Source organism: Phalacrocorax carbo, chromosome 1 (genome assembly GCF_963921805.1).
Source record: "Phalacrocorax carbo chromosome 1, bPhaCar2.1, whole genome shotgun sequence".
NCBI classification, from domain to species: domain Eukaryota; kingdom Metazoa; phylum Chordata; class Aves; order Suliformes; family Phalacrocoracidae; genus Phalacrocorax; species Phalacrocorax carbo.
Window position 1 is genome coordinate 109593303 of NC_087513.1, and position 27784 is coordinate 109621086.

General features: G+C 35.4%; 1 protein-coding gene across 1 annotated transcript in view; it reads right to left on the bottom strand.

Moving 5' to 3' along the window:
- The window catches only part of TMPRSS15 (transmembrane serine protease 15), a 59924-nt gene that overhangs the window by 14148 nt on the left and 17992 nt on the right, over window positions 1-27784 (bottom strand). Inside the window, 12 exon segments of the mRNA XM_064443439.1 lie at window positions 1289-1421; window positions 4103-4213; window positions 6627-6758; window positions 7221-7346; window positions 8651-8740; window positions 13576-13717; window positions 14809-14959; window positions 15436-15538; window positions 17886-18035; window positions 19298-19435; window positions 20492-20601; window positions 23335-23443. Of these exon segments, the coding sequence (XP_064299509.1) occupies window positions 1289-1421; window positions 4103-4213; window positions 6627-6758; window positions 7221-7346; window positions 8651-8740; window positions 13576-13717; window positions 14809-14959; window positions 15436-15538; window positions 17886-18035; window positions 19298-19435; window positions 20492-20601; window positions 23335-23443 (1495 nt within the window).

Consider the following 27784-nt stretch of genomic DNA (forward strand, 5'->3'; position numbering starts at 1 on the left):
ATTTTTAAAAGGTAATAGAAAGTACCATGGAAGACAAAATTCACTGAAGCCTATAGAATATAAAAATATAAACTAAACCAATAAGCCACAAAATGACTAGTGTCCAGAAGTTATAGAGGGAAAGGAGGCAGTGGAGGGGGAGAAAGAATCAGAGGAAGAAGGCAACTGGCTACTGTAAAGGACAAGGTGTTTGACTAGAAGAGCATTTAGTCATAGTTTGTACATTCTTATATGCATGCATAAATGAGATAGCTGCATACATCAATCACAATCAGGATTTGTGCATGCAGGTATCTGATATTTACATAAATGCAGTACCTACCCAAAGGGAAAAAAAAGGTAAGAAACCAAACCATCACACATTCATCCAATGATTAAATGTATTTCAAATAACACTTGGATATTTTTCTAAGTCCTCCTAACTCCATGATTTCTACAATTAATTTATCAGAAGGGCATTTGCAGGCATCCTACTTTGGTCAGAGACCAACATAATGAATTGCAAGCGTAGAATTTAATTTTATTATTACTTGGATGAGTGACATTCCCTAAAAACCTTAGCACTGCAGGAAAGCTATTTATTATTCAGAGAATGGCAGTGAAGTTGCATACAGTGTAAGTAAGTCCAGCATTTAGGCCATAAATTTTACCATAGATTGAAAAATACAACACTTCTGCACTCAACCCTCACAACCTTTTCCCTGGAAATTCTGCTGAACAGTGACTGAAGCCAATCTATTTTTTTCAGTCATATACTTCCCTTATCTCTCTGCCATCTAAGTATACCTCAAGAGAAATACAGTTCGCGCTCCCAACAGCTCAGGTCTAATGATATGTGTGTTATGTATTGAGAATGCAATAGCAGACTACCAAAGTGATTATCTTGAATTTACTGGAAATGAATATTAGTATGACAGCAGAGAAGCCAAGGCTGCTGCTTGCTCCAGCTTTCTCCTTGAACCAGCCTCATAAAAGTGAACATGTAAATGATGACATAAAGTGATAGAAGGCTAATACCTCCATATCAGTCTCCCAATGTTCTCCAGTATGTATCCTCATGCCTAATCTGCCATCTTCAGAGTCATCAATCCCGTAATGAATGTCGTCAAAACAGGGTTTGCAACACTTACAAATTAGTTGGCACCCAAGCACTTCACTTGCCACAGGAAAATAACTTTGCCGATTTTTGAGTGGTAAAGACACCAGTAAAATGATGAGGAAAACACCAATATACTGACTCAACAAATCTGCAAACAAGTTACAAGGACAATGAATACTTTTCACTCACCCTAATCCCAGCATCTGGCAAACACTGTCTGAAATCTGTTCATTCCAATCATCTGCACATGCCAGGTACCACGTGTTCCCAATCCGAGCCTGTACCAGCCCTTCAGTGCTCAGAGAACCATTAATCAATCTCACTGTAGATCAAAATGGACAGAAGTATTTTAGATAGGTGGTAAATCACACTCCCCCCACCCCAAGCAAATGGAAATATAATATAAACAGATTTATTATTACCAGCAAAGAACAAAAAAATGTTAAAATACATTACAGTGGTAATAAACCCATATCTCCAGTATGTTGTGTTCCCACAGGAAAGAAATGTTATTGCTGTCTCCTTCTGTATTTCTACCACAGGAGAGTTTCATACCCTGTATTTTGCAAATATCTCGCAAATAGACAATAAACAGTACATTTTCCATCAACTCTAACCAATGTTTTTTCTTAGCAAACATTATGTAATTTCCAGATACCGTGTGAAGCTTTAGCTACATGATGCCCAGTAACATTGATTGGAAATAACGTTAATACCAGAGATGACAGAAAAATTTGATTTTCCAGTTCCAATTGCTATGAGAATTTTCACTGCTTTCATTGCAACTTTAGTTAAAACACACAAAAAATAAAAGCTCCATGAAAACCAATCTTTCTGTCAAAACTTTTCCCAAAACAAAATAATCAGAACAAAAATTCAGAAACTCATAAAGTATTTGGTGAAGAAAAAAATCTTATGCTATTGGCATAGGAACCTTGGAAGTTGGACCATAAGGTTTAAGAAGGTCATAAGAATCCCATATATATCTCAGGAGCTACAGCTGCATTTGAGAGAGATCACAGTTATCGCCAGCATAGAGTAGGGGAAAACAAACAATGTATCTGAAATTTACTGGTTGCAAAAATATTCTTTTTTTAAAAATCTTAGTTGTCCAGAAAACCTTTTTCCACCAAAATATTTCCACAAAAAAGTAAAGCGTACCCACTTCAGCAAAAAAAAAAAAGATAATAAAAATTACATTTTTAGAAATGCCTCTTTGACACCCAGAGTGCATGAATGAAAGAAGTGATATACAGCGTTTAACTAACAGTAAACCTCAGGCATAAGGACTTTTTGAGCAGTCTTGAAAAATCTCAGAATTGTCTGCACTGCAAGATTTCTCTGAATTACTTTTAATACCTTTCCTCTCTTCTACTTGAACTATAATTCCTTTTCCTTTTTCCTCATCAGATCCATGTTCTTCTCCAAACACACTGATGATAAGGAATAAAAGAGTCATTGAGCGCTCAACAGCTGCTTAATTCAAATGTCATATATTTTAGAATTCTGCAAATGAAGAGTTATCCTGTATCTTTTCTTTGTAGTCCCTGGGAAGTTTCAGAAGTTGAAGTATTTGAAAAGAACAGTTTGTCTACTTCAAATTGCCACTTCTGATAAGAAATTGAAATTGGTTTCTGGAAAATGAGCAAGACTTTTGGACACTGAAAGATTCAATGTGAGGATGTCTAATCGAATTTTCATTTTATTTTAAGGCTTATATTGATTCAGCCAATGTTTGCATTAAATGAGTTTTTGGAAACAATTCTCCCAGTCCTTTAACGTGAGGCTATTTGTTATGAAGTAATAGACAATCTATGGCAAAATAAATCTTTGGGAAAAAGTACATCACGTTAATGTAGGTGATGGTTACCTTTCTCAGATCTTCTTTAGCAATGGCTACAAAAAACTATTCAAGTCCTTTTTGCTGAAGAAGAAGCTGAAGTGAATTTTATTCTATGCATTTTAAAGGAAGAATATGTTTGCAACAAAATAGCTAATTGCACTAATGCAAAGGGTGAATCCGTGCCTTCGGACATACATATAAGTATTTAAATATGTCACATATACATATATACGTGCATGTAAAAAATGTTGAAATAAGTGAGGATTGTCAGCACACATCCCAGGACATATCTGGTCCCTAGCAGTCCTCTTTAAAACAAAGTAAGAGGCTGTTGTACTAGGCTTAAAAGCCCCCTTTTAACTCTTCCAGTAAGTGCTCCATAATAGATTGCCAGAACAGCACTTTGTCAGAAACAGCAATTTAATTCCTGTGCTAGGCCCAGCATAGTTTTAACATCAATTTTACATTTAAATTATTGTTTAGAGAATGCTATTTCCATGTTATGTGAAATGAAGCCATATACCGTACACCTACATTCTGGAAAACAAAAATTTTAGCAGAGGACTAAGCAGTAGCAGCTGTTGGTTTCCTTGTTGTAGGAACGTGCACGTCCACAGTGACCAATGGATGCTGCTTTTGCAGCTATGCCATCGCTTCTTTCTATGGCAATGCCTCCACAAGATGGAGTCCAGGCAGGCTGGAGGGTGCCACATGCTGCAGTTTGGCTTCATGCCCACAAGACTAACCGGGCATTTCCATCAAGACTCTTATTCTCTATCCTACACTACAGAATTTATACTGCCGTGAAGTTCAAATTAATTACAACAAATGTGATAGAATTTGGGAATATAAAATGGATACAGAAGAAAAGCATGTAATGAGTTTTCATTTAATTTTGAGGCCATTATAAGCAGCCTCAGTTTTAAGCACAGAAGAACTTCCTACCTTTTCCGGAGGTCTTTACCAGCTTACAGGCACTATCTCAGAAAAGTGACTGTTTCTTCGGGCCTGACAAACTCAACCAGATACTGCTGTGTAAATTGGCATGGCCTGCTTGCAGGTGCAGTAGTTTACACTAGCTGATCTTTTGTGACTCTTTTCCTAGGTAATTCCTACCAAATATGCATGCATTCCTTCTCTTTGTATGAGCGAAACCTTACTGCACTTTGCTTCATCAGAGCCATCTTCACACTGAGGTAGGTTGTCACAAAGGTTATGCAGTGGTATACAATCCCCGCCCCCACACCGATGCTCGTCAATTGCACAAGCTCCTGAAGAAAAACAGAAAGGAACATTAATCTGTAATTACAAGGAAGGTTGATGTCCACTGCAGATCACAGAGTCCACCTGAAAGAAAAACTGAGTGGATAGTATGCAGAACCTTTGATTTCCTTCTGTTTCCTTTCATAACCATCTCTTTTTCAAAATAAAGAGTGTTTTGAGATAAGTAGAAGCTAATTAGGAAGAATCTGTTGTGTTATATCTTGAAGTTTCTGCTGTAGTTAGCATTGCTCAGTTACTAGTGTTCTTCTGTTACATGTAATAATATTTGGAGGGATAAGAAAAGTCAAATCCTGATCAAAGGCTGTCAAGAGTGACTAATGATTTCAAGTTCCAGATGTTCAACACTTTCACAAAAGTTCAGACCTCGAAGTATGTCAAGTCAAACATACAAGTAAAGAGACTTTGAAAGCCAAGAGTATCCTTTCAAAACCTGTCTGGGAGGAAAGCTGGAAAAGACAAAAGCAGCAGAAAAGAATGAAAGCATTCACAAAAGTAGGATTAAGCTACTTCAGTATCTGTTATATAACAAAAGCAGATCAGATAGAGAGTAAATACAAAGTTATAATTCTTTGTACTGCGAAATTGTATTTTTAATGGTACATTCTGTATATTTACAGGAAAGATACAGTTATAAACTTAAATGCTATTGAAAAATTGTTTATTTTCTTTATTTTGCCTTCCTGGACTTACTGACTGAAACATTTAATTATTTAGAAGTCCTACTTAAGGCAAGATAATTGCTTTGCTTCTGAATTTTTAATATTCCTATAAAAAGATTCATTCATGAGTCAGTATGGCCTGTTGTACAATATGGAAGCAAAAGAATATGCTTTATAAATGGCTCAAACAAGATTTTCACATATTCAGTGGCCATAACTAATGCCAGATTTTCCATAGACCTTAGTTCTCACTTAGACAGGTTTTTTATATTGCATATTGCCAAAAAGTATTTATTTTTGAATTATGCTTCCTTTCCAAAAACTTAATATTTAATGGAAAAATAAAATACAAAGGAAAATCTTCTAAAAATGATTTATTTACTGACAATCCTTTTATCCTTGGGCCTGCATGCTAATGATATTAGTCTCTGTTCTTTGGCTGCAAAGATCATGAATAAGCATAATTCTTTCGCAAATGGAACCTCTTTAATATATTTAACCAGAATTGGCAATGACCAGTTTGAGAACTCTGCCTTGCTAAACTTAATTTTTACTTTACAGCAAAATGTGGGCAAAGCTGCCTCAGCAAAGATTCTGAAACAGCTAAAAAAAAAAGGCATAGTGTTGTTAGACTGAACAAATGTGGTAGAGAAAGCAGAACAAGAGGCAGGAAAATGGTCACACATCCATATAAACCTACCTCTCAGTCTTGCACAACAAGACTAAACCGGGCTGATTTTACAAAGGTAAATCAATAGTTAAGATTTTTTTAAAGGTTAAGAAGATCGATACTATTATTACTGGTAATCTGTAAATAAGCTGCAACTAGCTAAACATGCTGGGAGACACTTGATTTCTACGATATTTAAAGTAAGAAAAAGAGCATAGATTCTTGTTGGCTTTCTGGCCATGCAAATGAATGGTACTTCATACATTTCTGAATACATACTGCTTTTTCTTTCTCTTTTTTCTGCTGTCAGACTTCCATAGAATTAATACAAAGTCTCTAATTAATTCCATCAAGATTTGGCCTAGAGTTAGTGTTAAGTATTTGTCCTGGTAAGCATATTGCTTTAGCATTTGGCTCCATTTTGCATGTTTTTTGAGAGCTGATTGCTGAATTACTTATTTGAGTGACAAGTCTAATTGCAGACCCCGATAAAATCAGCAGTCTTTCAGAAGGGAACTGGCTGGGACCAGAAACACTGCTGTCCAAATATTTAAAAGACTAACTCTTCCCTGATCCCTCACACGCTAAGGACCAAATTTTTAAAGATGCAAGAAGGACTGTATTGCAAATATTAATCAGAGTTACCATATACATTTTTCTCTTCTAGTGGATGTGATCGATAATAAATATTTTACAAATGCATTTCAACACACATTAATGACACCCTCAAATGAGTCATAAAGTGATGTTTTTTGGGGGGAGCTTGTATAGGGAATAGTTTATATTTGCTATCTTAACATTTGAATAATTTTTGGTCAAAATACTGAGTCATTTTTTCACATAATATCACAGAGTTGCAGATGATACTGACATTGGTTCAATTACACTAAAGCAACAAAAACAACATGCTAGAAAACTTAAAGTACAGGTGGGTAATCGTTAAGCTTTTTCTCTTTAATGTTTTTATAAGCCTGTTGATCAAGATGTAAGAGTCGCCTTCCACTCCTCACTTTTTCTCAAATGTATTGACCAGTGGTATAACCTCTTAAATACAAGGGTTCACATGCTTACCTAGGTGGTAGCCAGTAGTAAAGTTTGCAAGAAATCCCTTCTTTGTTGCAGACTTATCCGTAAAGAGGCTTACTGTCATCTGGTTTGTTGTAGAGAAGACATCTGGCAACGGGTCTTGTCCTGTATAGACGGCTATTCTCCCGGAGAACATGAATACATTTAAGCTATATTCGTTTTATGTATTTCAAAATGGTTTGGGTTCAAAAGCAAATACTGCTACCACATGAATACTGTTATTCCCCCAAACCTAACTGCTGTCAGACTGCAATGATCAAAGCTCAACCCCAAATTTGACACATCAGTATAGAAAAGGTTCAACTTATGTTTCTGTTTGTCCACATAAATCAGCAGTCTTATTTACTGAGAAGATAATTTTGTTTGGATTGCACAGAAAACTGAGTGTGTGTTAACATTTGGGAAATGTGATATCGCATACAGTATGCTTTCTCAAATTTTCCTCCTAATTTCTGAGACTGCAAAATGTGAAGAAATGTAGAATGAAAATAGAGAGAATTAATTTCCTTTATATTATAACCATCAGTTTGCTCCAGCTGTCTGATTACATTCATTTTAGTACCCAATGCCGTTACTTGCCCAAAAGTAAGGAATTTGGTCCTCTGCCATCTCTGACTTCAACTACGTCATAAATATTTTCTAGATCAAAAACCTGAAAATGAAGTTGAATGTTTTTTCCCTTTTCAGCATTTAAGTACCACACACCTAGAAAATAATAACACAGACACACACAAAAATTACCTTTTCAGTTGTTACATTTACTGTGCCATTTTCATGTTGAAGGATTTTGGTGGGAAAAAATCTCTGCTAAAATATTAAGAATCACCCTAGAGACTTAGAAGTCTAAATCTTATCTTTAAAAGCAACTTAAGCTGTCACGATCCAAAATTCAATTGATTCTCATTCTCTAAAACACCTTTGTTAAACTGGATTTAGGCTCCTAAGACATACACACGTGCGATTTTTATCATTCATGTCAATTGTGAGTTTCCATAAAGTAACAAATTTAATTCTTTTGTAACTGTGAAAAAGTGACAAGTAGTTTTGACTCTTAAGTCTTTTTTCATGGTAAGATACTTTCTATAATCAGTCACAAAAGCCCATCTTTCAGGTTAGATGTCTTTTATAGAAGCATTCTTCTCTAAAAGTAGGCTTCTTTTCAGACTATGCTTTGTCATATTTAATCTATGTAAGTGTGGATACTGTGGAAATCTTGTAAAGAAAGTAAAAAACCCAACCATTTTTTAGTCCATTCATAGAATGAGAAGCATATTCTCACTAGTAGGAATCTCATTTGGGAACTTGTGAAAACAATACCTGGAAATGAGAGCTGTATCTCAAGTGGGACAGAAATACAAAATTACAACTCTTGTGATTAACATCCCAACACAATTCTCCATTTAAAGGTGAAGTAATAAATAATTAAAATTTCATAAAGAAGTAACGACAAAGATCTCTTCCTTGCCTCATCCATCAACAGCACATAGTAGACCACCTTCAAACATTTTCACTTTTGCCAGCTGTAGCTTAAGTTACATCAGTAGAATAACAATGTCTTTTCACTAGTATGTTAAGAAATATTCAATAAAGAGAGGATCCCTTGCAAAATGCATACACACATTCTTTGCCCCTAGAAAAGGCTAACTATTTAACAGAAGAGATAATGCTATTAACCTGGCAAATACATTGAGGTGTAATGGTAAAATGGGGACTTTCAGAACCTTGCCTGTTGTTGCACTGACATAAAGGTATTTGACCTAATAAGCATGATGGAATTGGCCTCTCTGAACCCATTCCAAGGGGTTATGCTTGTCTTCATCGCTTCTTAATCAACTGGCACATGATTCCTTAGCTTCTGCTAAGTGCCATATAGACATCAGTTAAAAGATCCCACTCTAGATAGCTTAGGTCTTTTTTTCTTGACAGCACCTGACTTGGGAAAGCAGATTTAGTATCTCTACTTTCATAGGGCTAAACTTTTCCTGAAGACTTGGAGGAGAATGACTTACAAAAAGCTTGATTAGGGTAACTGTTTGGAAAGTTTTCAGAGCTGAATGTGCTGTTGGGTTCCCAGAGTTCAACTGGCCCTCCACAGTCAGCTGAAAAAGAAAACATTTCAAAAACATAATTAACCTATTGTCTTACTTTTGTAATCCATTGTAAGAAAGACAATTTGGAAAAAGTAATTTTATGAAGAAGATATTTAAGCAAACTTCATCATTGTAAGAGTTCGGTTACGGTGCCATTGGTGTAAAGCTTGAACAAGTTGTGATAAGCCAACACTTCAGTAAGTAGTTGAGGGAAAAATGTGTATAAGAAATTCACTGTCCTTATTAGTTACAGTGTCTAAGTCAGACCCACTGACATATACAATCAATGCCATAGTGTTATCTACAGCTATAGTTCATATATTGCTCTTTGTGCAGTGGTAGTGCCCAGGTGCACAACTGTATTCCTGATGGTGCTGCGAGAAGCCTTCCCCATGTAGTTTGGGGAAGCACACAAATTGTTCTTCATTTGGTGATTATTGGTCTGCAAGCCATGCACGTGACAGAAAATGTGAATAAAAGCATGTGATACAGTCAACTGTATAATTTACTAGTACATTAATGTAAAAGCTAGAAAATGTCAAAGAGAGGAAAGGCCCCCTAATATAACCTATTTATGTACTTGTCTTGTATGCCTTGCTTATTATTGGATTGATCTTCTTGCAGCATTAGCAGAGATACTCAAGTATAAAGCCTATTTTGTCATCTAGCAAATAGACTTTATAGCAAAAAATCCTTATACTGTTATTTTTATTTCATCAGGACCCTAAAAACTTTTAGTGTTAAACCTTGTAAATGGTAAAAGTAGCCATTTGCTTTTTCCCTGAAACAACTGCTCCAATAGGAAAGGTCTTTATCGTAAACATGTGGATGCACTTATATATAAAAATGAATAAAATTTATTTAAAAGCAAGTGTTGTAGATATGTATATGTACACAGATACACACACTCACACACATAGACATAGATAACTGTACTTTCTATATTCAATATTCTCTTTCAATATATAGTTTAGATGGTGGTTTACATCCAAAGTATGTCAGCTTCATATTCCAAAACTTTACAAATATTTACACATATTGTTGATTTTCATTTCAGTTGTACCATCAGAATGGACTTTTGTGTTTTCCCACTTCTGTTGTTCGCAATTACTTTATTCAAAAATAAACAGCGCTCCTCCACCTGCTTCAGGAAATAGAAGTTGAGGCAGAAGAAATCTACCTTTTTTATTTTGCTTTGTTCTTGTTTTATTCTTTCAATTAAAATTTATTTTTTTAACTTTCAGACTTCAGCTAAACTTTAACACTCCCCCCTCCCCTCCCTTATGGCTCAAATTTTGCTTTTCATTATGTCTGTCAGTATTGCATACTCTGAGCCACTTGGTTGGGGACTGCATAAGGTACAAGTCCTACTGAGTTTGCCCACTGAATCCCAATGGGGGGAAGCTCCACTAAATACAAGTAAGATTTGAACTTTCTCATGGCAACCATCTTATAGAACTTTCTGTTTCACAAAATCACTCCTGGCAAGAAAAGTCAAATTTTCTGAAAGAAAAAGGAACTGTAAACAATCACACACTGACTAACAAGTGTATTATGTTTCAGCCGTATAGTTCACAATGAGGACTAGTTTCTGCAAATACCATTAACAACAAATAAAGATTACATTGCCTTTTGTTATGGAACATTACGGCATGTACAAACAGACACACAACTATGGTAAAGCTGCATGAAGAATATATTATTCTTATCCGGTATCATCTGATGATATAGCAGAGCAAAACCAACTTTCTTAATAGCAGAACAGGGCAACTTATGATTAAATCTGATCTGGCATTGACTACATGTAAGGCAGGTCTGTAATGATCTTCTTTCTCTTACGTGGAAAAACAATAGAAGTAATTGATTTTACTCATGTCTGGAAAAATTATTTTTTAAATTTCCAGTGATCTTTAAACACAAATTTATATGGAGTTATTTGTACAGCTGTTACTCGTTAGAGAACCAAATAGCAATCAGCACCAATAATCTTGGTCCTTTCATTGATCATAATAGATTATTTTCTCAACAGTCTAGAAAATTTTATATGACCTATTCATAAAATACTTCCTCTGTGCTTTGGCCAAAACTTTAATTTGTATTGACATACACATCTCGAGTGTGGAATCTACACTGTAATTTCCACACTGTTGTTTGTGTTAAAAGACAGTTTATATAGGAAAATGAAGATGAAAGCAATCTTTGTTTTAGATGAAAGTGTAAGCTGACAGTTCTGTGCAAAAGACAAAAGCAAATCCAGCTTCCCTATCCCACCACCAATTTTTTTTTTTTTGACTTTTCAGTGAGCTTTTGTGGCACTGTGAACGATGCCAGTGCCTCTCACTGAAGCTCTAAGTCTAGCAAAAGAAATTGGCTCTGCTCAATTTCTTTCATCTCTTGTTTATAGGGATGATCTTTGTAGTGAAACCATTAGTGTTAGTAAGCTTGCACCACATCCATCAAAGTAATTTCATACTTCTTTGAAGATGATTGATAACATTCACTTTTTTTAGCAGGTTACAGATAGTGTATACGTAGCAAGCCTCAACAAAGTTATGCAAACAAACTGTCTCCCCAGTGACAGCTTAGACTGTGCTTTTGTATCATATTGAAGGACAGTATGGATCCTCTCTAATCTGTTTTGTAAGGAGTTACGTCACATGATAGCTTCCTTGTTTTGCATATCAAACCTTTATCAGCATATTTTAGGTAGAGATCTATAGTTTGAATTACATTTCTTTGGTGTTTTGACAGCAGCACTCAGCTACTATTTACCACAGGGTCATTCTACCACTAATCATTAGACTGATGCTAACTTGTGAGGTGTGTTTAGCTACAGCATTTGAAAGATGGCTGGAGGTGGCAGACATCAGCACCTCTCCACAGGATTACTTTAATGAAAACTGCAATCAGATTCCAAAACTCACTTTGGTAAATTATGACTGAAATTACTAGTGTTATTAAAGTTTAATTTTGCTGACAGAGAAATCTTGAACTTTACCTCCCTGTGTCTCAGGACGGAGCTCTAGAAATGTATTTTGCTCTTATATTTAGAAGGTCTTGTTTTCTTCCATGTCCTGATGCTGTAGATTTAGAGGTGATATATTTGATAGAATGGCAATGTTAGTACACAGTGCTTCAACATGAATACTGTGCAAACAATTCTTTTCTATTATTTTAATTTTAGACTGCTTTTATTTACTATGTGCTGCCAAGAGAGCAACTAGCTGTGCTTTGTAAGTGACAGTAAATCTAAAAAGAGGCACTACTGGAACATACTCACTGGTTTTGTTTTGTTTTGTTTTTTTTTTTTTTTTTTTTTTTTTTTTGTTGTTTTTTTTTTTTTTTAATGATTTGAAGCCATCTGTGAATAGGTCTTTTGTAGAAAACTCTTTTTTTTCCAAAAAGTTCATGCCTCTTTCACAGTAAATTACAAAGCCCTATCAGACACTTTAAGGAATTTTTCCACAAGTTCTATTCATATTTGCACCAGTTTTTGCTTTGAATGTGCATGGACCTGGTAAACATAATACGCAATCTTTCTTCATTGTTTTATATATATTTTCCTGTTTTATAATGATGGCTACAGGTTTTGGGGGTTCTTTTCATATTTTTTCTCAGCAAGATTCTTCTAACTAGCTCTGTGAAACTGGAATGTTTTGTGGAAGCTTAAATCTCTGTGCTTTCCTCTAAAAGGCTCTGCAATATGATGGATCTGGATCAATCTGTACAACCTGTCTGGGCACTATAGGTAGAGATGGTTCATGTTTCATTAACTTCTACTTGACTAGGAGAAGGTGGCAAAGATGTGCAAACAAAACCAACCCTCCTTCAGTTTCCCACTAAACCTGGGATCCAGAAGAGGTGCCAAGAAGACAGTGAGATGAAATGAGATGAGGCTAATCAAGCAGGAAAAAATCCCCATCTGTTATTACTAGAGCAAACACCTATTCATCAGTCCTGCCTTACCACATGGAGTAGAGTTAGCAGAAGCAAAATTGAAGAAGTCAGGCTTAGGTTTTGACACATTCCATAATTTATGCAAATATTGAAACCTCTCATTAGGTCAGGAAGTGGAAAGAGTCCTTTGATTGGGTTTTTTTTTCCACTCATGTCCTCTGAAACCAGAACTGCTAACTGTCCATCTTTCCTTTCTGCTTCGCTATTTAAATTTCTTTCAAAGTAAACATTGCTTTCTATTTCCTTTTTAATATAATCAGATATAGTAGGAATAACAATATGGCCAAATGCATATTGGAAAGAACTCATTCATTTTTCCAGATAATTCCTCAGTTTTGGGTATTAGACCCTCACATAATTCATGCTCCATTCTTAAAACATTCTGGCACTATTATAGATTCATTCCTCTAAATATAGGTGCTTTCAGTATGCATGTGTTCTCAGAGCCTGGTGAATTTTTACTGTTGAGACCTCTAGTGATATTATTATGTGACTTTGCTCATTCTCTTATTCCCCTGCTACATTGCTTATAATTTCAAATATAGAGGTTATAATCTTCCTTCTCTTTCTTCTTCCTTCCCCTTCAGTGGCTTCCTGGAAGCTTTATTAATTAAAGCTTTTAGAGACAAATTCTGAATTCTATAATTATCCTCCACTTTTCAAGTTTTGGAAGATACTGTACTCATAGCTTATGCTGTGAATCTAACAGTTCTGTTAGTATCAATGGAGTCACGGTCAGGGAACCTGAAGCCTAGTATGTTATCCTGAAGATAATTTTATAATGCTGAGGAGAGGTTTTTATAAAACTGAAGGCTGAAAATTCTGAATCATTTATACACAAATACAGTAATGGGAAATGGCAATCAACTGTAATTGTGTTTACTTACTAGGAACTGAAGGAACAGTAGTAACAGTTGGAATCACAGTTGGCTCTACATAAATGCTTTCATTACACTTCCCCTTTGTCAGACCAATGTCATCCAAGGCAATATCACTGGGACCATGCTTTTTAAAGGCATCAAAAATGACCTGAAGTTCATGAAATTAAAATTAAAATGTTATCTTTTAATGAAAATTTTTTTAACTTCCTGTGCTGAACCATTCTGTCTTCTTTCTTGAATGCTCTTATTTCCACTGTAATCTAAACTGGTGATACACTCAGAGGAGGGCATCAGGGATGAGGCAGGATTCCTCACAAAACAAAACAGTATGCAAACCTTGTGGCTCATTCTAAGGAATGCAAGAACTTCATATAAATGATGAATGTGATTTAAATCTATTCAATAACTTTACTTTTTATATATGAATACATGTAATTTTTGAAACACAAATTCTGTATCACCCATCTGCTACCAAGGAATTTGTGCTGGTGAAATACAGCTAGGTACAGCACTCTTCCTGAGATCAAAAACCACACATTTGCTTAAAATCTGAGGCATCCAGGCCACAGATGCATTTACTTCCTCAGATGGTAAAAGCATCTTTCTAGCAGTGTTTTTGCACCAATCAAACTACTATAGCAGGACAAGCCATCCTAAATAAGTATAAAAATAAATTATTTTCAATAGAGAGTTGCTGAAGGAATTGTCTAGCATAAATCACCTCCTTTTGTTTAGGTCAGTTGTTAACCACGTGGCACCAAATACATTTCCGTCTGAAAAACACTTTCAGTGAATTATTCTGTAATTAATCAGTGAAAATAATGCTTCCGAATCTGAAGTTACTTAATTTAAATCTTCTCATGGCTAAGTGCTTCATACCACACTCACTGTCGAGATTTTAAACTCCACCTAAGATTTGATAGGCTTTGAACATCCTTGTTTTGGGGAAAGCTCTCTTTCATGATAGCATTGATTATTCCATGACAATGTTATGGTTTTCTGTTTTCTACAATAATAGTACTTTAAATTCCAGCGTAGGAAAGCAGGGGGCAGGGGTGGGGTGGCTGAAAAGACAATTCAAATGGGGACTCCAGTCTTCTGCATGCTAACATTTATTTGATGGTATGCATTAGTAAATAGTACTAGACATGGAGCTGTGAATTATTGGGCCCATTTGACAGAAAGCTCTGATATCAGTTTAGCTAAAAATTTTTTTACAGAACTAGCAGTTTAACTAACCTTAAAATCAGATCTTTCGTTTAAAGTTACTTGTCCATAATTCCAGTTGCTTCCATAATTTCCTTCTTTCTGGAAAATGATCTTTTCCAAACCATGCTCATTACTTGTGCTAACTCTTAAACGGTAAACGTTAGTACCATACATGAAATACCTAGAAGGGGAAAGCAATTTTGGTATTAGAAAAAAGTGAAATTTCATGAAAAAATGTCAGGCTTTTTATTTTAGAAATGGTTTTATGGAATTAGGACTAATTTGCAGTAAGCATGAAAATAAAATAAATCTTATGTTTAGATTGTACCTAGAAATTTTACTTTGTACTTTGCTATATTATCTGCAGAGGCTTAGTTAAGCTTCACGACAAAAATCGTTTCAGGGATTCTTAATACCATTCCTATATAGAAATGAATATTGGATGCGGGGTGAAAAAGAAAATATATTAAAGCTAACTGCAAGAATCAAAACTATAAAGGAGTTAAAATTTCAGGCCTGGAGTTAAGACTGATCATGGAAATCCAGACAGAAGCAAGCTTGTATTGCTGGCACACTGACTTGGATAATTATATATGAAAGGAAGCTATTTTGTTTATTCTTAAACAAAGTATATGCTTAGGAATTATGTAAGAATACCAAAAGCTTAGACAAGACGAATCTGAAGAGACCAAAGGCAAACTCAGAATCCGGACTCTCTCTTCTCCAAATCCAAGTCCGATGGGTGTTGAAATATAAAATCCTGCAAGATAAGGAGCACATTTTGGTCTGTATAGAATTACTGATTTTTTCTTTAAATGAGAGTTTTTATATTAAAACTAGTATCACTAATATCAAGCACTGGTAGTGTTGCATGACTTAGATGACTCTTGACACAATAAATGTGAATAATTATCCCCAGTTATATTAATCAGTCAACGACATATTAAAATGAGCTTTTAAGCTTGTTGGACACTCCTCAGAACTAGACATGAAATGGTAAAATACTCCTCTTAAAGCCAGTGGGAGATCTGCCTTTTATTTAGTGGAGGCAACGATTCACTTGAGCAATTTCTACTTAGTTTATAAAAATGTCTTCCTGTTTGATATTGCTTCTGAATTTGCAGAATAATTTCCTGGCATTTTTATAATTTTTATCCACATAATAATGGGAAATATGGTTTATGTCTTGAGGGGTGTGAGAGAATGACTACATGAATATTTTATAGCAAGGTGAAGCATTATAAACAAGAAAAATATATTGTTTGGGTAAATTGGGTTTTTAGCTTTTTCTGAGTTAATTCCTTGCAGCTGGGAATTTGGACTTCTTGCTGCCATATGGAAATATAATGTGAGGCCAGGCTACAGAAGCATTGTGATTTGTCACAAGTAAAGCAAAATTAGATAGAGTTAAAGGTCCTAAAATAAAACTCTTGTTTTATTGAAATAATAGCTATAATTTTAGATTTTATTCTTTCTATATACTAGTTATCTAGTACATACATATGCAAATATTATATTCATAGAATCTAAAAATAAATATAAGTACATAATTTAAATTATATATACTATATTTTGTTATTTATACTTCTAGATTAGCTAGCTTTTTCATGTTGGAGGTTAAAGTACCTGAAAATTAGTCTGAAATCTGAATCAGGCCTTTCATTTCCTGTGTTGACTTAGAAAGCATGCATTAAAATATACATGGTGTCTAGCTTTACGAAATTGAGCATAACATTCTTTTTCAGAAAAGGTCTTCGTATAGTTGAAGTGACAGTTCTCTGTCTTTGTTTCACCAACTCTTTGGGCATTCAGAATCACTTGTGGAGTATGTATTGAGTCCTTTGCTTTTCAAAATTAGCAAAAGAAAAACACACTCACTGAATGAATGTAATAGCTAGATATTAATGATGCAGCTCACATTTTTACTTCAAGTGCAGCTCATAGAAATTTGAATATTCAATATAATAGCAACATTACATATAGCAACATTAGATATGTCAGCTTAGATCCAGCACAGTGAAGGAGAGACCAACTAAATTAAATTAGCATTTTCAAGAGAGCTAGAAATCATTGTCAAGGGTTTAAATAAACAAGTTTTATGGTTTTTCATCTGATTTGTATTCTAGGAGTCAAGTGGGAAGATAAAACATTTTTCTGAAGATTGTTTAGAAAATCTGCATTTACACAGAGAGATGTGAATAATTTGTCACCAATAATGTGCTGAACAATATTTTTCTTTTCTTGGGAGTAACTTCTTCCAGCATAACTTGCAATTTTTTCAGTTATTTGTCGCTGAATATGTTCTGTATAAATCTTGCATAGAATACATATAAAAGCATTGCATTACCGAATTATGTTAATTAGTTTTAGCTGGACTGACAAATCAGCGGAGAAAGAGATTGGTTTTCCTGTTGAGGCAGAAAAAAACTTTTGGAGTTTAATTCTGGCATAAGTATTCGTTATACACATTCAAAATTGCATTCCTATCAGTATAGTCTTTTGAATGAAAACCCACATTTGATATGTTCACTCTTCCAATTAAGTTGTTTTGCTATAGCAGTTGCTGGAGCGTTTGTGTGTTTTGGACGTGTTGAAAATTAGTGTGTTTGGTGTGTGATTCTAACTGGGGACACAGGTGCCCTATGTACCCTGCAGGGCAACTTAATGTTAAATCAAAAGTATTCTGTGGCAACCATGAGGATGTCACCAGTAGATAGGGATGAAATAGAAGTGATTTCCCTAAAATGTAACTATACTTTTTTTCCTTAAGGTAAACATATAGTTATTTGATTTATAACACTGCTGTGTAATAGAAATTCCTTTCTCAGATAAGGCATTTTGACATATTAATAGCATTGAAACTTTTTAGTACCTCACAGTTTAATCACTTTCTATATTCCTTTATTTCTTCTTTTAATTTTGGTATATTTCCACAAGATGGCAATCAGCAGGATAAAATGTTTTGTCCAGTAGCCCTGACTCATTTTTATGGCAGAATAAAATTACATCCCAATAATACCACCATGAAGAATCCATTGTGCAGTGGTAGAACATAAGCTAAATGAAGCTTTTCCTTTAATCTGCAAGCAACTTGTATTTGATTTTACCTGATATGTTGCCAAATGTATGATCAAAATCAGGACCACTCATAAACGGAAAGGTAGGGCCCCGAACTCTCTCCCAGTCCGAATCATCATCTAAATCTTGTATCCAGTAACAAAAGCCATCTTCAAAAGTGCAATTGACTTTCTCATAATCTGTGAATAAGAACCTCTAGTAAATAAAAATGTCAGAGACATTAAGTATTTTCTCAGAATTACATAAGAATCAGTGACAAACAATGTACATTTTAAAAAATGTTTGAAAACTGGAGCCCACTGTGACTCAATTTCCTCTTCCGTGCAATGCAACATAATTACTCAAATAAACGTGTTGTTTGTACTTGTTAACAAAACACTGTCGCTGAAGGTGGCCTTACCTGCTCTTGTACTCATTTATCAATCTTCTTTTTTGATCCTTCACCAGTAATGTGATGGGGGAATGAGAGAGGACCTATTGCATAGCTAACACTGTCCTTTTCCTCTTTTCTTTGACAAGGCCTGGATTGCTCCAGCCAAAAGCGCTCACCTCCAGAGCTGAACGCTCAGAAGAAAAGTGCTGTGCTCCATGCACCAAGGATTCCCCTTTCCTTGTCCTTCCTCTTTGCTCCTTCTTAGCTCATGTACATTTACTGCAACATCCTCATCACTTTTCTTCCCATGATATTTTGGTCAGTGCCTTTTCATGGTGCCTTGAAGTGCAGCCCAGCCCCCAGCAAGGGCTTCCACATGACAAGAGTTTGCTAGCGTTCTGGATGCTTCCTGGAATGTATCCCTTCCCAGTCACATCCCCCATTCACATCCTGCTCAAAGTTTAGCAGCTGAAGAAGCCTTCACTTGTCCAATCTGCATCTAAATTTTTTTTCTGACTATTAAACAACACCAAAGCATGAGTCATATTGCTGCATTTTGTTGTCACTGTAGATTTACTGCATCTGGACTTTTCCCAACACCTATTTACTGAAGCGGGTATTTTCCTGAATGTTAGATTTAACATTAGGGACTACCACTTGTGGCAATGAGTTATAAAGTCTGGCGAGCAGGTACTGTTAGGTGATTAGAGAATAATGGTTAGTGTCAATGAATCAACAGTATTCTATAGTGAACAACCTGGCTGAGAGGAATCTGATGGAGAGATGGCCAGAGTTTTATTCTTATTTAAACAGATTAACTTTGTAAGGCATTACCCTACTGTTAGATACCGCCTGTAAACCCATGGACAGTCTTATTTAGATCAGTGTTTTGATCCTTAAAATAGTATGAAATTTCTCAAAGTGGATCTAGTCAAAAAACTGAGGCCAGAAAATACTGCTTCCCTTTTCATCTCCATTTTGTCAAACTGAAAAAACACTTTGACCAAATTTTCAGGATAACACACACACACACAAAAAGAACACTTACTTACTACTAGTAATACTTACTGTCTAGTTCATTTGCATTAAATGTAGTGTATGTTGCATTAAATCCATTGTAATTTTCAGAATAATCGGATATAAACTGTGCTGTAGCCTCATGAGAAAAAATGTAAATTGTCTCAGGATTAGTCCCTGACAGAGAAGCTGAGAACAAATAAAGAGTAATGCAGTCAGAGAGAAAACATTAAAATCCCCAGTGCTGTCACAAAAATGCAGTGAATTGGCTTTTTGAGTCTTAAAGAATGCTTTCCCTCTTGTACTGTGATTCTGCCTACAATAGCTTCAAAACCCTGAAGGCATTTAGCTGTTTGGCTGCCGTATAAGTATTCTGCATATCCCATCTCTCATATCCATCAATATGGATATCAGCTAGTGGAGAAACATCTTTTATATTACACATATTCAACACTATAATCTTCACATCCATGCTTAATTATGGTGTAAATGTTCTCAAAATTTACAGATATGCACTCCGAAACTCTAGATTCAGTATTGATTACATATTTTTGTTATATATACTTAGTCTTACAGTTTAATATTTAGCACATACACTTACAGATATTCAAAGGGTAAGGAAACTGTGAAATTACATAGGAATTTCATTTTGTGATGTATGCATGAAGGCATATAGCACAAGAACAATTGCAATGTTCTGGGAAGCGACTGGACAGGGTGCTAGATAATCTTATCTAGGCTCCCTTTTGCTCCCTGGGCAAAACCCCAGTTTTCCAGAATAGAAAATAGAGATAGAGAAAAGGTATCATCAATATTTCTAGGTCTGAGGAAAACAATGCCAGGCTTGTAATGAATTTCAGGGAGTACCATAGTACTTCTCCCAACAGTTTCAGTTTAGATGCTTTCATTTTATGTTACTGTGTGTGATGTTACAGGATCTTCTGACAACATATTTGCAATGAAACCTGGACCCCAGAAGACCATGGCTCTGGTCAAGTTACCAAGATTGTTCAAATAAGACCTTAAAAAAAGGTAGATATATCTTAATACGTTAGGGAAGTATTTATCTGGTCACTTTGTAAGGGTAGTTATGCATATTGAGATCAATTGTCTAACAGGGTAGCTTTACACAGATGCATTCTTCCACTTATACATAAGCATGCAATTTTATTTCACTTCAAAACGCTTATTTTACCACTTATATTTTATTAATAGAAAAGTAGTTTAGCTGAAAAATAATCTTACCTCTTATAATCTTGTTTTGGCCTATACCTTCAAAAATATTTAAATTGTCTGCATATTGTTGTGTATCAAAAGAAGTGAAGTTCAGTTTAATGGATAACCCCTTAGGCACTCTAAGAGAATAAGAGAAAAATAAACCTCAAAACCGAAAGTCATATTCTAGTAATCTTTTTTTGACTGTAGTAAATTCATTGCGTGCTTGAATGATGTTAAGTTCAGAAATAATGTGAAATGACATTAGTCAAGATGATTAACTGAGATGACATATTTGGCTAACTTCCAGTTTGTAAAATTAAAAAAAGGAATAGGGCATAAACCTTTTGTAATAGTACAGGTACTTCTTTACTCACTGGAGTTAAGTATATTGTAGGAACTTAATCTTCTAAACTCTAGAATATGATACTCAGCTGAACAGTTTTTTGTGTTTGGTTTTATTTTTTTTCCTTTTTGCATCTCAGTATTTTACAATTAATTTTTAATACATAGTATTAATAGATAACATGTCACTGCTCAGGCAGAATTCCTAAAGTCAGAGTAATGGTATCATGGTATCAATATGAACAACAAGATATCAAAATCTGTCTCCTAAAGTACAAAATAATGTCTCATGACAAAAAAATGATTTGCAAGAAGATTTGAGGATCTCACACCTCCTGTTTGGGAATATGTTATCAAACCTAACCATAACCCAATAAGTTTAATAACAACAGTTACTTTAACTAAAGTGTAGAAAAAGCTGATTTTTATTTTGTTGCAGTTATGTTCTTTCAGTAATCTGCATTTAAATAGTTCTCCCATTGCCTTTCCACTAAACATATACGGCAGTCCAAATTGTAAAATTACTCTCACAATCAGATTAGCTTCCTATATCACTACTTTTAGTTTTCTGGAATTGAGAGACCCGATGAAAACAGCATTTCAACAGCAACCTGCTGTTGCTTATCAGTACTGATTAGTAGAGAAGTGTGAAGTAAATATTTGGATATTTGCTTTTATTTTGGGATTTTTTGTTATATATTGCTCCATAGGAAAAATTATCCTTGATTTGAAAAGAGTAAAACGTATAGTTGAGAGGTAATCTTTCAGGGACCTAATCTTTCAGGGAAAGACCGAGCATACTGCTCTTACTTTTAAAAGGAGAGAAAATTACATCTTCATTTGGGGAGGAGTTAAATGGGGTGAAAACGTAAAAGCTTTTCCTAAAGGTAATGGGGAAATCTTTCTAGACAAAGAAAGGCAGAAAAGAAATCAAACCGAAGATGTATTGTAGGGTGACTTTTAACACATTTTTATAGGGATAATAAAAATAATAGGACAGAATGTCTGTCATTGGTTACTGGAAAACCCAAAAGGTTCCCTCATAGAAAAAATTTTGTTTGAAAGGGAGACAAAATTTGAGTAACACGTTGAATTTTGCAGGCCTTTACTGTCAGTCCTGCTGTGTTTTTTTAAAGCAGATAACTGGAAAATAAAACCAGATTTTTGTCATTGATCAATCTGTAATTACACAGATCTGTAGCACCTGTACTATATTATTTGCAATTACTCATGATTCTTTCCGAAGTTAGGATTTTGATAACTACATACCTGGCATAGGTATCTACCTAATACAATGCTTCTTGCAGCTATATCAGCATTTGAAGCAAAATTAACAGCTGAGAAGTAGTGCAGTGGAGACATGGTTATTTATAGTGCTCAAATTCTGTGACACCTTGAACTGAGGAACAAGTGAGGCTTATATTCTGGATGACACAATCTTGTGCTTTTCCTGTGACATACATATATTTTAAAACCAGGTGTAGCCATTAATTATTGGTGAATAGTATTGCTGAAGATGAGAAGGAACAAATGGACTGAACAGAAGGGAAACAATGACTTTTTCCTGAAGTGTTAAGGTGAAAACTAAACTCCTGAACAAACTCAAAGGCCAGCACTTTCAAAGGAGTCTTGGGAATGAGAAGTCCAAATCTTATCCAATTCTAAAGACATTTATTTAGTCTCCTTTGAAATTCTTCTACCAAATTAATCCTTCTTAGAATCAAAGAATGGTCATTGTTAGAAGTCCATAGTAAGAATTGCTGCCTTTCAAAGCAGTAGCTTCTGAATCGGTAGTCATTGGAGGGATTTTTAAGAGCTTCCAACCTGCAATCATCTAACTTTAGAGGTTTTCTTTAGGATGAGATATACCACATACTATGGCTATCTTTTTTTCTCCCTGGCCTATGAAGTGGATGTAAAGTGTCAAAGTCAAATAGCTGTCCCTCCCTGTAGGTATGTATCCTTGATTAAACAAATTCCACTTCTTGTGCCTAGGGCTTAAAAGGTCCTATTATGTCAAACGATACTCATGTGCTTTTAAAACATATACCTAAATGACTTAGGAGCACAGGTGCTGTTAACTCCCAGATGAAATGTGTACCCGTAAATGACAAAGGAATTATTGAAAACTCCATCTGTTAGTAGCAGTTATATCATATAAAACCATTACCTAAAGACTAGTATTTATTTTAATACTTTGAAACATATATCTTGCAATTATTTTGAGTAAAGTGATTTATTTTGAGCTTAGAAATATGTTCCTGTGCATGCATACAATATGCAAGATTTCTCAAAATCATACCTAAGGATTTTTATAAGTGGGAAAATTATTGATATAGTTATGGGTTTGGGCCATGCATGTTTTTAAAGAAAAGTTACATAAATGCAAAGGAGAAAATGCTATTACATATTTTCCATGCTGGGGTACTTGGGAATACAAACAAATGGCATAAGATGGATGTGCAGAAAACAATATCACCTCATAATCAAAAACATGTTAGGTAGGAAATTATTGGAAAATGGCTTACAGTATAATCCATTGGCAAATGATGTTTGCATTATACGGTTTTGGATAATTCATAGAGTGAAAAAACCCAGAGGAACCAGTCAACATAAATTTTCCATCACAAACTGCAGCTGTAAAGAAATAATGAAGAACATTTGTCAAAATGTCATTTGAAAAACAGAATGAGAGCAAAAATGAGGGCAACCTTAAATATTGGTTTACATGCATTACCTTGGAAATGCTTTGTAAGCAACAATGAAAAGACAACATAAAACACACCACCAACTTACTCCTGCTTGTAATTACTATGACTATTTAATCCCAAGTACTATATAAGAAGAAAAGCAGTACAGATAATTCACTTTTAAATTATAAACAATCCAACTAATTCAAACTAGTCCAGATCAGTCCAAATAATTAAAACCCAACAGTTGGATTCAATTAATCCAATTATATTTCTTTCATTCTATTTTATACATTTGTAAGGAAACAGGATCTTGTCTTACCAGTTCTTATCTACAGCTGTTTTAAATCAGGAAACTGTGTTTGTACTACCACAAACAATTTGATATCATGTGAATAAGAGCAAGAAGGGATATGGTTGAGTATTGCTGCCTCTACTTTTATAAGCTTCCTAGTTCCTAAGTACTCAAAGAGATAAGGGGATATCCCGAGTTTCCTGCCAGCTATCAAATTCATTCATCTGAGGTACATGTCATCCATCATCATATATTTTTTCAAAAAGCTTTTATGAGTTTTGTTTCCTTGGTGCTGCTATTCCATTCTACGCATGTTCTTCAGTTTAAAGATCAGTTATTTGAAAAACAATTTTTTTTTAAGCCTCAGCAAGACTGGAAACGCTAATTCATGTAGAGTTATTTTATTTCAGCAGACACTGAAGCACTGTTGAAGCTTTTGCTACATTACTTGAACATTATGTTAGTAATCTGTCTGATGATGTTTTCTTTCCAGATTTTCAGAAAGCACCATAGAGCTTTCAACTAAGGATAAAATCAGTATCATACATGATTATCCGGAGAGGTAAGGACAAGTTCATCAATTTGAGGCAGATAATCAGAAATTACATAGAGCTTTTCATTACCATCAGAAATGAAATCATACGTATAATGGCTATCCAAATTATGAATAATCAATCATATTGTAAATTAAATGGAAATTTTATTGAGCGTAGCCCTCCTCTGGGAAAATATATACAGAATGATAAATTGGGGCTCCTTGTCTGTTCATTTTATAAGTGTAAAATTCTTTCTGACTACCACTGTAGCAAACACAACATAAAAATCAAGCTTTGTTTCAGTCCAGCTCAGGCATGCACTGTTAACATAGATAGTATCTACGTATCCTCTAGGATCATCAAGTCCAAACATCAACCCAACACCACCATGCCTCCTAAACCATGTCCTGAAGTGCCACATCTATACATTTTTGAACACCCCAGGGATGGTGACTCCACCACCTCTCTGGGCAGCCTGTTCCAATGCCTGACCACTCTTTCAGTAAAGAACTTTTTCCTAATATCCATTCCAAACCTCGCCTGATGAAGCTTGAAGTTGTTTCCTCTCCTTCTATCACTAGTGACCTGGGAGAAGAGACCAACACCCACCTCGCTACAACCTCCTTTCAGGTAGTTGTAGAGAGAGATAAGGTCTCCTCTCAGTCTCCTCCAGGATAAACAACCCCATCTCCCTCAGCTGTGCCTCGTAAGACCTGCTCTCCAGACCCTTCACCAGCTTCGTTGCCCTTCTCTGGACATGCTCCAGCATCTCAATGTCCCTTTTGTAGTGAGGGGCCCAGAACCAAACACAATATTCATGGCCTTTGAGAGGAAAACAGAACACGTAAGATTTTAGATACATAGAGAAAAAGGGTCTATGAAAAAGAGAGCTACTATTCTATATGGCCTTCTTTTCAGAATAGGCTACAGCTTTAGAGCTGGATATTGGTACAGAAGTACTTTTTCCATCCATTTTAATTCATGTGTTTCCTATCTCTACCAGTAGGCTAATATTTGCAACCATTTCCCACTGAGAATAATAAAATCAGTGTGAGAAGAAGGAGAGTGCTCAGCTTGTTATTAATGAAGTGTGCAAAAAAGCAGTACTGTTAACAACTTGTTAGCTAGACACATTCTATTCTAAAAAGGAGTTTATAGCACTGGCAGTAACAAAAAGAGATACAGCATACTGTTCTAATAAAATTAGTGACAAATTTTGCTCTTGTCAACAATTTCTGTTCTTGTTTCCTTTTATTCGTTTCTTCTTCTCTCTTAAGGGACAGTGAGTAATTTGAAACAGGACAGAAAGATTCAGGCAAAAGGCCTTAGGCTGCTCATCCACAGCTTAGTAACAGCCAGTGCTTAGTATCTCAGGAATGAGCAGGAAGGCAGCTGGGATTGGTCCTATTTCCCTGAAGAACCTCCCAGTGCTTCCTCATTGCAGGAAGGAGGCAGCTATGGTCAAAGGTGGTCAGGGTCACAGAAGTCATTCCATTTCTGCCTCCTCCTGGAGCCCTCAGAAAAGCCTCAGTTTTTCTCCCAGTGAGACAGGAGACATCTTTTGTAGGAACAAGTTTCACTGCTTCCCCAACATGCATCCTGCTGTCATGTCTATTTACTTCTGTTGCACACGGGGCACAATAGGAGGGCTTAATCCTGTATCCTTGAACTGTAGGAATAAGCTTCCCCAGTCTGGTCAGTTCAAGACCACATGTTTCACTTGACAGGACCTTTCTCTGCCGAGGGCAGTACGTTACTTCCTGGCTTATATATGATTAATCGCTCTCAGCACTGTAGTGATGCTGCGATATAGGTAATCACAAAATGTTAGCCTAGGCATATAACTGCAAAGAGAGTCTGCAGAGATAAACGCCTCCTGGGATCGGCCTCCAGTCTTGCTTTCCTTACGCTTTTGTGCTACATTGCTGCTTTTCAGCAATGCAAGCCATTATTAATTGATGCTGTTCAGACTTGCATGTTTCTCTAGAGACCCTTTCACTGAAATTGCTAACTGCACCTTTGCAATGCCTTTTGTTACTGCACTGCATTGCAGAGCCAGAAAGAAATCTTTCAAGATAATTTTAATCAATAAAACAAAAATAATGAAGGTGTTCAATTGCCTGAACCTCTGCTGAGAATCTGAGGTTTTACTGAACTCTGTCTAATGCAGAAAGAGACTATTAAAATTCACCCTTGTCTCCTGTATTTTAAAACCACTAACAGGTTCTAAAAACAGGAGCACTAGAGGGAACAATGATCAAGAAAGAAAAACAAACCTAGTTGTTTAAAGGACAGCAACACCATTGTGTGCAAGAACACTTGTAGCATGAATTATGAATTGGCTGTAAATCTCATTGTGAAACTCTGAAGTGCTTCTGAAAATCTAGACAATTTTGACTTTTATATGACTGTATAAAGTTACTCTAGGGGTGGGACATAAGTGAAAAATCAAAGAGCTGGAAAAACTGGCAGGTATCGTAAATGCGCCTATGGCTTATTGCCACTTTGTCCACTGTTTTTGAAAAGTCTGCTAAGAAACCTAAATATATACATTTAGAAAAGCTCTGAGGTTTTGGGTGGATAATTTTAAGACTGAAAATGTAACATGAGAGTCACGGAGCAACAATTTGTCCTCCAGCCAGAATTGTATTTCTGTAAGGTTATGAGCTGAAACTGCTAAACTAATGGTAACTGGATGAATTGCTTGGAAATACCAGGCATCAGTGAAGATGACCAGTGGCAAATCATCCAGATCCTTGAAGTGGACATTCTGTCTATTTTTTACTTGCATGCACATTCCTGAAATTTTCAGCTCAGTTGTGCATATTCTTTAGTGACTGTCAAAATGCTGATTAAGAAATAATATCCTCTGTTACAGAGGAGCAGGACATTCACATCTTATATTTGGTAGAGATTCAGGGAGACATGCACATCAGAGCCAAAATCCATCTGCATGAGAAGTTGTGCCTCAGCTGAAAAACTCTACTCAAGCACAATTCAGAACTTAAACTACTGTGTAGCCTCCAGGGCACAACCGAGTCAGGTTTACATAGCTTTGATTGCAAGTGGGTGAGCTTTTTTCTGTCTGTATCTACCAATGTATGAACCTCAATTAAATTTTGTTCCATGTAACAGGTCTAACTGTAATGTCTTTAATAAAATGTGAGTGAAACTTGTAAACTCAGACCTAATCATTCACAGTAACTAAAAAAGCATTCATTTTGTTGATATGTATAACACTACTTTTTAACTATAAGGATCTGCACTTTTTAATTTAGCTATATCTAAAATAAAATAAAATAAAATAAACAAAAACCCCAAACAAAATCTATGTCTGAAAACAACACTATGATAGTAGAAAGGAAAGACTAAATAACTCTTTGGGGTTGTGCTACCTTGACTCTTGCAGTGGAACAAAAGTCTAGCTGAGGCTACTTTAGGACCTTCTGATTTCCCC